This window comes from Arvicanthis niloticus, chromosome 4 (genome assembly GCF_011762505.2).
Source record: "Arvicanthis niloticus isolate mArvNil1 chromosome 4, mArvNil1.pat.X, whole genome shotgun sequence".
Taxonomy (NCBI): Eukaryota; Metazoa; Chordata; class Mammalia; order Rodentia; family Muridae; genus Arvicanthis; species Arvicanthis niloticus.
In genome coordinates, this window is record NC_047661.1 from 104,371,617 (window position 1) to 104,384,641 (window position 13,025).

General features: G+C 38.1%; 1 protein-coding gene across 10 annotated transcripts in view; it reads right to left on the bottom strand.

The window, feature by feature from the left end:
• Positions 1 to 13,025, bottom strand: part of Ank2 (ankyrin 2) — a 214,650-nt gene that overhangs the window by 117,186 nt on the left and 84,439 nt on the right. For 8 of the 10 annotated variants that reach the window (XM_076933230.1, XM_076933231.1, XM_076933228.1 and 5 more), the window contains exons 6-9: positions 10,995 to 11,180; positions 10,554 to 10,577; positions 6,142 to 6,240; positions 4,618 to 4,716 (exon numbers count right to left, since the gene is read on the bottom strand). In XM_076933230.1, the coding sequence (XP_076789345.1) occupies positions 4,618 to 4,716; positions 6,142 to 6,240; positions 10,554 to 10,577; positions 10,995 to 11,180 (408 nt within the window). The remainder of the gene's footprint in view (positions 1 to 4,617; positions 4,717 to 6,141; positions 6,241 to 10,553; positions 10,578 to 10,994; positions 11,181 to 13,025) is intronic. The other 2 variants (XM_076933234.1, XM_076933235.1) reach the window with 1 other exon arrangement.

Below are 13,025 nucleotides of genomic sequence, written 5' to 3' on the forward strand. Positions count from 1 at the left end.
ATAGTTTAACATTAAAGTATGGAGTTTTAGACATTAACAAAGGACTCTGGTTTAAATGTCTCAGAATTTCTCACTAAAGCCAGTCAATAATGAGTCTTCCAAGATGCCAAATACCTCAATGGCTCAAAACAGTAGAGACAGTGTGGAGGAACCAAGGGGGATGGTTTATTTTTTATTCAAACAAAACCTGTATAAATTTTGCTTTTCTCCCCATAATGAAAAACCCAAGCCTGTGAAATGGAATGAGCAGGTGAGAGAAAATTCTAGATGGAAGACACTATATTGTGATTATTTGTGGACAATTTGATTGCTAGAAATAACTTAAAATTATGATAATTAAGATTTTAAATTATGTGTATAAATTATGTATCTTTTATAATGAGTCTAAAAAAATTAAGCATTTTCTATTTCAAATATTCTTCAAGAGACCAGAAAGCAAACTCAATTCCATTATCTTCCATTATCTTAGTAATCAAGTATTGTAATTCCAGAATGGGCCTCTCAATCCCAGGTCACCATTCTTGTATTCAGGCTTCACTTCAGATTTGGAAAGAGGGGGCATAACCCTTTTAGCTGTGACCAGGCTATAACACTCTAATGATGCTGTAAACGACTGTTACTTACACATGACAAATGCTTAGCTTGTAGGTTGGAAGCTTACCTCCATTCAACATTATACACTGTTCCACGTGTGCTGAATGAAGCTAGCTCACAGAAAATACGAAAATATCACTTTAATATCCCATGCTAATTCTGCTTATGGCTCTCAGTGGATAATGGACAGAATATTTATTCCATTGAAGTCAGCAAGGGAAAATCCTACAAACCAAGCCATTTAATTTTACCTTTTAAAAGAACTCATTATTCAATATTCACCAGAATACAGACTCCCTTGAGACCAGTGGCCAGCCCCTATCTCTGTCTCTGTCTCTCTGTATTTGTGATGTGGTGTGTGTGTGTGTGTGTCTGTGTGTGTGTGTGTGTGTGTGTGTGTGTGTGTGCTCAAGCACGTGCACACATATGTGCCTCTGTCTTCCTATGTGTCTGTCCATGTCTATTCCCCATGCCTGCTCTTTCCTCCTCCCCTTACATAGCACTGGACACCAAGTGTGGCACATATACTAGGCAGGGCAAGCACTCTCTTACTGAGCAATGCCACCAGCCCATGACTTGCTCTGAAAATACAGAGACCTAATCTGTTGTTCAGTGTTGGGTCACCTGAACTGATGGCACAAGTAGGAACTCAGAAATTGCTGGGAGAGCAGTTGGCCCACAGTCTAAACAGAATGTAAGTCTTCTTAGTTCCTGACTAAATTCTAAATTCAATGTATTTGCTCTATCCAAAGGCTACAGAGTATAAAATGAGGTCCCAAATTCCCTTCCCAATGATTCCACTTGATAACTTGCCTAAGAACCACCAGTTATTGTCCCTTTATTTCTGAGTACGCTTTAATTTTTGGAAATACCATGCTATTGGTGTTAGACTTTTTAATCGTATATCTAGTGTGTGTGACGCATGAAAAAAGACTGTCTCTGACGAGCTAAAGAAGTTCTATAACGGCAAACAAAACCAAAATCAACTGTTCTCTTCTCTGGTGAGTACCTGCCGCAGAACAGCGTTAATAAAAACAGCGAATCTCTGTAAGACACAGGCCAAGATAATAAAAAACAAAACAAAACAAAAAACAACAAAAACAAAACAAACAACAACAAAAACCCACTGCACTTAGGTCTAAAACTGAGGGGTGACCTAAGCTGAGAATAATGACAGCAATGCCTGAAGTAGGAAGCAGACAATGCCGGAGCAGCCTTAAACTGTCAGACTGCACCCACGCTGCTGTCCATCCACCACACATCAACAGAAGGGTTGGTGACAAGGCAAAGGTTGGAACCAGGCAAAACTCTCAAACAAAGACAGTGCCACACTTTGGACAGAAAACAAACAACTCCCAAACTCCCACAGGGCATGACTCCACTACCCTGAAACAAAGGTCTTAAGAGAAATGAAATGTTGTTTGTTTGTTTGACTTTTTTTTCTTTTTTGTCCCCCTGGGGAACTTTTGTGAGGTACAGCAAAAACAGAATTTTTTGTCTAGGTATAGCTTGTAGAAGCTAAACAATTGGCGGCTTCAAGATCGATGAATTTGGCTTTGACTTCTATGGTTGGGGCTGAGAGAATATGAAGTCCCAGAATGTAAAAATGTCTAGAGAAAAATACATGTTCTAACTAGGGTGGTCTTCAATAGACTTTGCTCATCACATAATTTAGGAGGGTTTTTGGTTTTGTTTGTTTGTTTTGTTTCGGGAGTGTTTTTCTTTTCTTTTCTTTTCTCTTCTGCTTGCTTATTTGGTTGAGTGGTTTCTTTCTTTTTAAAGAGATTTTTAAACACCTTCTAATTTAAAACTTTTTCGAAAATTTCCTAAATGCCTGCTGTATTTCCACCCATGTCTTTCCCCACTTTAATTCCTCCTGTGGCCACCTCTTGGACTTGAACTCATGACCTCTTCTTTATTACACACACACACACACACACACACACACACCATGGCTGAATCACAGCTGAATCACATGCCTTGAGGGCTGACCTCTTGGGACTGGATAATGTACCAGGGGCTTGTGTCTTGGGAATATGACAGCTGTCATTTGCCTGTATGTGTCATCTCTACAAAACACCCTTTAAAACTTCCTTTCTGGGCTGGCGTGCCAACTGATGTTGTTATGAAATTCTTGTCTAGGCGACAATGTTTTTAGATTTCATGGGTGCACTTTCCCTCTCATATATAGAAGATGTGTGTGTGTGTCTGTGTCTGTGTGTGTGTGTGTGTGTGTGTGTGTGTGTGTGTGTGTGTGTGTGTGTAGTGAAATAGTATTTGGGGAGATTGTTTCTTCTGTTTGTTGTGAAGACAGGAACTCTCTACATAGCCCACGTTGGTCTCAGACTCACTCTGCAGCCTAGACTGACTTCAGAATGATAACCTTGGCATTTTTCTGCTCTTCTCTGACTGAGTACTAGGTCTACATGTGTTCAGCACAATACAGAGATTACAGATGTAAAGTACTGGCTCAATTTTTTGTTTCAAAATACTTGAAATTTTTGTGAAGTCTCTTATTAGCCAACTCTACTTAAGAAAGCTAATATTAAAATTTTATATGTGTATATTTAAGCAAAAAAAGTATATAATATCAGCACTATTCATATATATATATTAAAACAATGTTTTTCTTTTTTTCTTTTTTTTCTTTTTTTTCTTTTTTTCCATTTTTTATTGGATATTTTATTTACACTTCAGATGCCATCCCCTTTCCCCATTCCCCCCCTCCCTTAGAAAACTCCTATTCTATGCCTCCTTTTCCTTTTTGCACTTATACATTTTTTAAAAAATGTTAATCAGAGGCTTTATAAGTTTGGTATTGCTCAATCAGAAGTGTAACCCACTACCCAACCTAGATATATCAACTATCTTTGACTGGTGGAGATACATGAACATCTGCCTCCCTGTCTCCCCCCTCTTTCTCTCTCTCATCACCTAGCTTCTCCTCTCCTTCTTCTCCTCCTCTCCTCACTTCTTCTCTTCCTCTCAGTACTCCTCAGGTTCAGAACTAAGTGTTTTAGTTAGGATAGATGACAGAGGTTCTGGTTAGTCAACAATATGATGGACCTTCTTTTCTTTTTTGACAAGCATGTAGCTCAGGCTAGCCAAGAGTAAAATTAAACTTCCCATGCTCCTACCTATCCCTTCTGAATGTTGGGATTATAAGTATGTGTGCTACCACACTCAATTTATGTGGTGCTGGACATCAAGGCTTCATGCAAAGTAGGCATGCATTGTATGACCTGAAGTACATCTCCAGTTTATTAAGAAAAATAATGTAGCTAGGAGTTAATCCTCACACAACCTCCTGATGTTAGGGAGTACTATTAGCTACACTTCAAGGTCAGAAAAATGTCAAGACTCTCTAGCTGCATGAATGGCACAGGTAGGATTTGAAATCAGGCAGCTTGCCTTCTGAATCTGTTTTTAACGTATTAGTTTATTCACTATGTGTCTGTTTGAGATGTTTGGATGTCATTTTATTTCAGAGGTCATAAATGAATGAAGGACTCCACCTCTACTGAGATTAAGGTACACCTTGCTGATTGTCTGGTGTACTTCTGTCAGCATGATATCAAATCTCTTGCTCCAATGACTGTAGCATTACTGAAGAAAATGATTGATAGGTTCAACAGTTAGATGCACGAAGCTGCCAATATGCACAAAAGCACTTTATGCAAAAGACTCAGTCTCCCAGCCTGAAGGTACCAGTCGATTTGCCTTCCTGATGACCACTCACAGGAGAGCCAAGTGAGAGTCATCTTTGATCTCTCTTCCCAAAAACTGAGCAAGAAAACCTATCCCACTAAGGGGCTAGTGGTCAGTTTCTCTAGGCATTGATGAGCAAACATTAATTTCATCTTACTAGTTGGAAGCTTTAAATGTTTTATGAGATTAAAATCAAGCCCAGGACCAATTCCCTTGAAAACATGCTGCTTGTGTTTTCCAAGAAGTGTTACAAATGGGGCATGGGAGGCTGCGGGATTAAGAATGATGGGAGAGTTAAGGTGCAGAGACACTCACCCTAGTTTTGGCATCGATCTGACCACCTCGATCCAGAAGGAGCTTCACCATGTTGGTGTTTCCCCGTTTGGAAGCCACATGCAGGGGAGTGATTCCATTCTATTCCATGAAAAAAACCAAACACAGCAGGTTGGATATGGCAGGGCATGGCTCTCTACCAAAGAATATAAGGGGTTGTGATCTGTGTGGTAATTTGACCCCTAATGTGTGTGGTGCAATAGACTTGATCATAAGGAACAAATAATTCCATGAACCATGAACAGTAAGTGTTAGAAAACAAAAAAAAAAAAATGAACAAAAATGTGTGTTAGTCAAGAACTACAATATACACATTGACTGTAAAGCCACAGTTAAGACACAGAAGGAGAACATCTGTGTAATAGAAGCAGAGCCCAGGAAAATGTCTCTCATGCACTGTAGAGATTGAAATCTCAAAGATTATACAGCTAAAAATAGAATAAAATATCTATGTTAATATTCACTGGTAATTATTCTTTGAAACATCTTCAGAATAATTCATAGAGAGAAACAACTGGAATATAGCACAATATAGATTCAGAACAAAAGAATTTGTTCCAAACAGGATTTCACTATGTAGCTCAGGCCAGCCTAGAACTTGCCTTATAACCTTGGTTGGCCTTAGGCTAGAAATTCTCCTGCCTGAGCCCACATACTCTTAGGATTACAGATATATACCACCATTCATAGCTTGTGTAGGAGACTTCCAAGGACTACAATAGTATACATAAAACTGATATTTGTCTTAGAGATATCAGATGTCATCATATGGTAAGGATATGTGTCTGCTTTATGTCATAATTTTCCAAATATTTAAATACTGTATCAACCGAATCAAGATAAATGCCATCCAATATATGAATTTTTTACTGTCATGTAAATGAATTTTCTAACAAAAGTAGACCATTAAATGCCCGATTCTATGTGCTATCTTCCTGTGTATTTTAGGAAGACACAAGAGTAAAATTTCAATTCATAAACCAACAGAGAAAAAAGTCTCATTCAATTGTTTATCCACTTGTACCCATATAATTTGTGGTTAATATTCTAACACTGTCATCCATTGACCAGAAGCTGGTAATTCATGATTTTGTTTTGTTGGCACTGTTTTATAGTATAACAGTCAAAATTCATGTCAAAATTAGCCTCCTTGATTACTGACACATTTGTATTTTATTTTCATTGTCTATGTGTCTATGTCTATCTGCCCTCAGAGGCCCAAAGTGGACTTTGGCTCCCATGGAGCTGGAATTGAAGATATGAGCAGATTAACATGGGTGGGAATCAAACTCTTGGCCTCTGGAAAAGCAATAAGCACACGCATCAACCATCTCTACGCCTCTCAGATCCTTATGTGTAATTTATTGGATTATAATATCATTCCATGATTAACACAGTAAAAAACTTCCGAATCTTCAGAATGGAAGAAGGAGGGTTAAATATGAAGCCTTATTGGAAGCCATTTTATTTACTTTCATAAAATACACGTGCACTGATACCACGTACCCTGGCGGTGAAGTCCACAGCTGCTCCCCGGTTTAGAAGAAGAGTTGCCACATTTACATTCCCGTAGTGTGCAGCTATGTGCAAAGGGGTGAAGCCACTCTAGGGAAGGAGAAAAAGGGTGGGTAGGGGTATGCCTCACACTACAGAAGGCAACCACTGATTAACCAGAAAACGTACAGGGTAACTGCCTGCCAAGCACATGAGCAGCAAAATCCATGGAATAAATGTTTTAATACAACTCCATAGTTTAGTGTTATAAGAGAGAAATAAATACTCTACACTTACCGGCAAGTTAACTTTTAATTTACGAGGCTATCTATACAAAACTGTTATCTATATAAAAGTGTTTCCTGAAATTGTTTAGCTTATCAGAGGAAAACAGACTATGATGAAGCCAAATGAACTTTCAAATGCAGGATTAACAGTTATTAATACATGTTTTAATCAAAGATTAAAAAACAGTGTTTTTGTTGTGGTTTTGTTTTATATTTTCATGTGTGGGGGTGAGGTGTGGTGGGGGTTATACACAGTTGTGTATGTGTGCAAGGATGTGGGGGGTAGGGGTTATGCACAGTTGTGTGTGTTTAAGGATGTGAGGGTGGGATGGGGTTATGCACATTTGTGTGTGTGTGTGTGTGTGTGTAAGGATGTGGGGGTGGGGTTATGTACAGTTGTGTGTGTATAAGGATGTAGGGGTGGCATGGGAGTTATGCACAGTTGTGTGTGTGTGTGAGGAGGTGAGCTAGGTCTTCTGTTCTACACTGTTTCACCTTTTTCTCTTGAGACAGGGTCTTTCACAAAACCTGGAGTTAGATGGCAGCCAGTAAGCACGAGCAAGCTTCCAATTCTGCCCTCTTTGCACTAGGTTACATGATTACATATGATCACATCCAGCTTTTTTTCCAGAAAACTGGAACTGGGAGTCCTCATTTTTGTACAGTGAGTGCTTTTACCCACTAAGGCATTTTCCAAACGCATTGATTTTTTTTTTTTTAAGCATTGGTTGATATTTGCTTTCAGGAGTCTGAAAATTTCTCAGGAAAAAAATAATGATCAGTTCATTCTATGGCATCCATGCTGATTTTCTATCCTTTTCACTACTGCTTAGGCAGACTGTGATTTATAGTTGACAAGAATTTGAAAACCCATATTAAACAACTTCTCCTCCTATTGGCTTGCATCGTACAGCCTTGGTATGAGGGCCTTTGAATCTTGTTTTATCATGTTTATTTGTTGTCTCTTGGAGGTCTCTTTTTTTTTTCTGTAGAGAAACAGAGGGGGACTTGATCTGGAAGGGATGGATGCTGGGAGGAGTGGAGAAAAAGGAAACTGTGGTTGGGATGTATTATATGAGAAGAATCTATTTTCCATTTTTTTTAAAAATGTTTGCAATCAATATGAAAATGAAATAAAGAAAATGGTTCAGTTCAATACAATTTTGAATATAAATTAAATATAATTATTACTAAAATATAATTAAAATAATCATGATGTGAATAATTCATAATGTGAAGGAATGATGTGAGTAGAAATATATTTTATTTCGCAAATGCTTCAAAATTCTGAAAGTCAAATTAAATCATATTTTTATAAAGATGTAGTTTGATTATTTTGGCTGTTCTTCACTATATATATATCATATATATATATATATGATATATATATATCAGTTCTTGTTTTATTGAGGTGCTCAAAGAACTGATAATTTTCTTTACTCTACACTTTTCACTATTTAATTTAAAAAGATGGAGAAACAAACAACAATCACTGGCTAACAACCCACTGTCTGCAGGTCATTTCCTATTCTCTTCTACTCTGAAGTGGATTTTAATATGCACTTTATTGCTTCTAAAAAATATTCTACAAGCCACAACAGCTTTTATGGACTCTGTGTACAGAATTTGGTGATGCTGTTTTCAAACATTAAGCTAAACATTTAGATAGCTTACATAACAGAAGACTGCCTATGCATTCAGTAACATTAATTGCAAGTAAGTTTTATCTGTGAAGAAACAAGATATAGAAATAAGAATAGTAACTGTGAATTCAGTCCCCACAAACATGATCCAGATTATTTTATTGCGCATGTAGGTGATGTACATGCCAAAAGTAACAGTAAAATCATTGTATAACCCATAATTATTTTATAAAATGTCAAATCTTTTTTTCTATTTCATCTTGATATTTCTTGTCACACAGACATATTCGAATATATGTCTATTATTATTGTAACAATTTCCTCAGAGATTGAAACATTTCAACTTGCAGGGAAGACTCTTAAGTGTAGAAAGATAAACAACACAAAATAGTTACAGGAAGTCCCTAAAAATGACTAGATCTACTAGAACCCTCCCTGCCAGAGTAAGCAATAAAAACTGAGTTTCTTTCAGTGGGAGAGGATGTACCTAATCCTGTAGAGAATTAATGTTTCAGGGAAGGAGAACGGGGGGGGGGGGGGGGGGGGGGGGGGGGGGAGGGGGGGGAGCAACCTCTCAGAGACAAAGGGGAGGGATAGCTGGCTGAAGAACTCTGAGAGAGGAGACTGGGAGGGGGCAATATTTCAATATTTGGAATACAAATTAATTAGTATATTAAAAATTAATAATTAAAAAAGGAAGGGGGAGGAGGAAGAGATGAAGAAGAAGGAGGAAGAGGAGGAGGAGGAGGAGGAGGAGGAGGAGGAGGAGGAGGAGGAGGAGGAGGAGGAGGAGGAGGAGGAGGAGGAGGAGAAAAAGAAAGTAGCAGTAGTAGCAGTAGCAGTAGCAGTAGCAGTAGCAGTAGCAGTAGCAGTAGCAGTAGCAGTAGCAGTAGCAGTAGCAGTAGCAGAGGTAGTAGAGCCAGCCTGAAATGGAAACCAGACCAGCTGCCTAGAAGAAGCCAAAGCCAGCAGATAACTATAAGACATATGGACCAGAATCCCCTGGAACAGGCATTCTCCAACCTATTAAACTGCCTTCAGATTGCGTAGTGAGCTCCATGTTCGCAGGTTTTGTGAGTTGTCACCCATGCTAGAGGGGGCTCTGGTGATTCAGCTGTCTTTGGATAATTTCTGCTTCTGTAAGTAACATCTCATCTATATTATTGGAAGTAACCCCCAATAAAAACTCATTAGTTCACCAAGTTGGAATTTAGTGGTACATGAACTTTGCTTTGTTGTGAGATCCCTGTCTAGGGTGAGTAGATGTGTATGCTATGTCTCCCCTGGAAGAGATTTATCACATAACAATTATTAAAGTTATAGTTTAATTTCAAAATATTGGTTGATGGAAAATGACTGCCCAATTATTCAAGTACAATAATATTATTTTATCATTTTTAATTAATTAATGCTTTCTCATTGTCCTTAAAGTTCATAATGCCTGAGGCTAACAATTGTTGTTCAACTTAATGTTGGTTTGCACCCTCCTCCACAATGGATAAAAATAATCCCCAAGGAGGACCTGAGAAATTAAAGTTAACTAAAATTAGTAATTAAGATTAATTTGTATGCTTCCAATTCTGAGAGGTTTTACCAAGCAGCTGAGTTAAAGTTCCTCCACATCCAGTGTCATGTACCCAAAAGAACAAACAAAAGAAACAGTGCAAATAATTCAGTGAATTGCCTCTCAGTAGATGAATGTGTTAATAAAGATTTGAGAAATATGTCACTTTCTGTGAATGTTGAAGAAATGCCCAAATCTCTACAACTTCTTCAAGTCCCCAGCTCAGTAATGACAAAAACAAAAATTATTCTAGAGAACCACACCACCAAAACAAAAGTTACCCTTCATAACTTTACCTCTAAGCATAGATTAATTTTTATAACATACTTTCAATAATGCTTATGTTGTGACAAAAGGGAGAAAACACACACTGGAACTTATGAACTTAATGTTCTTGTCTCTGATGACCTATTTTATAAGAGAGAAATGATTTAACAGCGTGTATTTTAAGATTTACAGGGGGAAAAAAGCAATTGATTTGCTCATGATGTGCAGAGCCGTTATTGATTATAAACAATGTGGTAAAGAAAAAAAAACTGCAGAAAAAAAAAGGGACATCTGCAATTAAATAACAGAATCAAGCTTCCTGGATTCTTACTTCCCTAAAGCCTAGACTGTACATTTTCTTGAAGAGAAAAAAATAAATATTTTCGCAAAAGTTTCAGAATAAGGCTCACTCACTAAAACATATGCAATGGTATGTTTTAGTTTCATGTTGAACTCCTAAACTATGTAAATAGTTAGTTTAATGATGCTTCAAATATATGTTGTATCAAATACATTTAAATTATCATTCTTTCTTAATTACAGAATTTTTCTCTAAACGGTTTCCCACTGGTAGAACTTTAATTATTAGTATGAATTAGAACTGGGCAAAAACTAACAATAAATAAAAACAAGGGAAATGTTGGTATAATGGCGATACTGTACCTCGGTTGTCCTGTTCACCATCATCTGAAGCATTGTTTTGTGGGGAAAAGAGGGAAGATGTTATACAATGCAGAATTAAAGGAACAGCAGATCTGCTCACTGCAACTGAGTATTCTATTCCAACAAGACAGAGTGAGAAACAGCAACTCCAGTACACGATATTCATTCTTTCTGACTCTCTCTGTAATTAATGGTGTAGACAGACTGCTGAGCCAAATATCTCAAAGATGGAATCTGGCCTTCTGAAGAAAACCATTTAGCCTTAAATTTCTATTACTGTCTCCCAACAGATAGTAGTCCCCTTCCATCTAAATATACATGGAAATGATTTCTGTGTTTTCCTCACCAGGGTGCTGCATTATCAGCAGTGACTGTTCTTTGGTCATCGCCCAGGAGATGCTGGCAGTCGGAGCAGATCTCTCCACAGATATGGGCTCTTACCTTGGATTGTACATCAGCATTGTGATCATTCTGAAGCAGGAGGGCGGCAGACTTGGTGTCATCTTTCCGAGCCGCAATGTGCAAAGCCGGCAGCCTCACCTTTCCTTTGGTGTCATTCTCCAAGAGGATGGCCACCGCCTGGTTGTGTCCCTGCTGGAGTGCCACAGCCAGAGGAGTAAAGCCGTCCTGGAATATAACGTACGTGAATGAGTGAGACTGGCAAGCAGGACAGAATGTCTCTGTGAAGAGCAGAAGCAGAGTGGACTGTCATCCGCTGGTGGCTTCATCAGATTGTGTTCCTGATTTCTATTCTTTACACTGGACGCCATCTGCATCGTAACAAATCCTGCTGACTGTGGAATGTGGTCATTTTATAGGAGTGGGTCAAATGTGCATTTGTAAGAGAAAAACAAAAATTAGCTATGGCTACGTATATAAAGATAAAGAATGGAAAGGAAATCCAACCAGGAGTGAAAATGATGCTCTATGTGGAAAGATGGGTGTGCAATGAACAGTGCATTGTCTCAGGGAGGTAATAACTGCCGTGGAGGGATATAATTTATGTTGGGATGCTGGAGATTTAATGTGACCTAAACTGTTTGGTAAATTAGACTAGCCATTAATTTTGAAACCACTTGTATTTTAGATTGATAAGGTGATTTTAATATAACGTTGCATATGTCAGATAGCATTTAAAACCCAACTTCACAATGGTCAACTTAAAAAAGCGGCTGAACACACGACAGCACAAACACTGGAAAGTTAGAACGGTCTCCAGATATATTTCTAAAACTTGGAAAGTCGTTTTTGCATCTTCAGAAGCAAGTGTATTCCTCCTCAATGCTCTGAAGTTTGCAAGCAAATGTTATGAGTCATGTATGCAGCATGAATGATAGTAATGGGTAGATCACATGACCATGTACGCAGCATGAATAGGTTGCTAGTTCATCTGAGTATGTTTGAATTTTAAATACAGCACATTACCTCATAGAGTAGAGGGGCAGAGTGTAGTTAGTGTCTTAAAGAACAGCAAGCAGCTCCGGTGTACAGGTGTGTCAGAACTGGGTACTTTGTGAATGGAGGACACACCCACTGTCATTTGCATATTTTGGATTTATTTTCCCTAGCACTCCCCAGCAGTCTGTATTAATGGCATGTGGACTTTATTTTTGTTCTGTTTTGTGTTTCCTTAGAGACACAGCCCACAGAGAGGAATCCCAGTAAAAAGATTGTAGCCTTAAATTTTGGCAGAATTCAGAAGGAAGGAAGGGAAAAGAGACATAAAAATGGTGCTGGCTGGACAGGGAACTCCCTTTGGAGGACTAAAAGCTGGATTCCAACCACGTGGAATTCATTCTGATCTGTATTTCAGGGAAGAAAGCTAATTATGTATAACAAACTGTTAAAATACCTCAATGAACTCTGGGAAAAGAAACCCACCTAAGTTAAGCAGCTTTGATTAAATCCTTTATTTACTAATCCTATTTATAAGAAATTCTAAAGCTAAGTATTTCTTTGTGTGTGTGTGTGTGTGTGTGTGTGTATTTCAATGCCATGTGGAAGGATTGCATAACTATCTGGTTTTTTTAAGTGTATATAGTGTCTGGTTGGTAATTGATTTTTACACATCATTGCTACTCACAAACACAGAAATGCTCCTTTTGCCTGTCACACTTACTTCAAGGAAACCAAAGAAGATATTTCAGGACAGAGCATTAGAGCATCTACTGTTCATCCCTGCAATAGTGCTACTTGTTACAGAATGGTATGGTTGGAAGGATGTGTGCACAGGTGTGTCTGTGTGACCCTCAGTAACCATAAAAGTAGATTGGGGAAGCCAGTATATTAAATTTATAAATTTCCAGTCATTGTAAGAAGATGACTTTAGTTACTTAGTGACATTTTAAAAATGAAATGTAAGACATACTTGTGACAGCTAGAGTTCACCCCACTCCGATTCCTTTGCAAGTGTTGAATTAGGTTAAACAACCAGAAGCTTGAAGTTTCTGCAACCCACCATATACCTTGGCC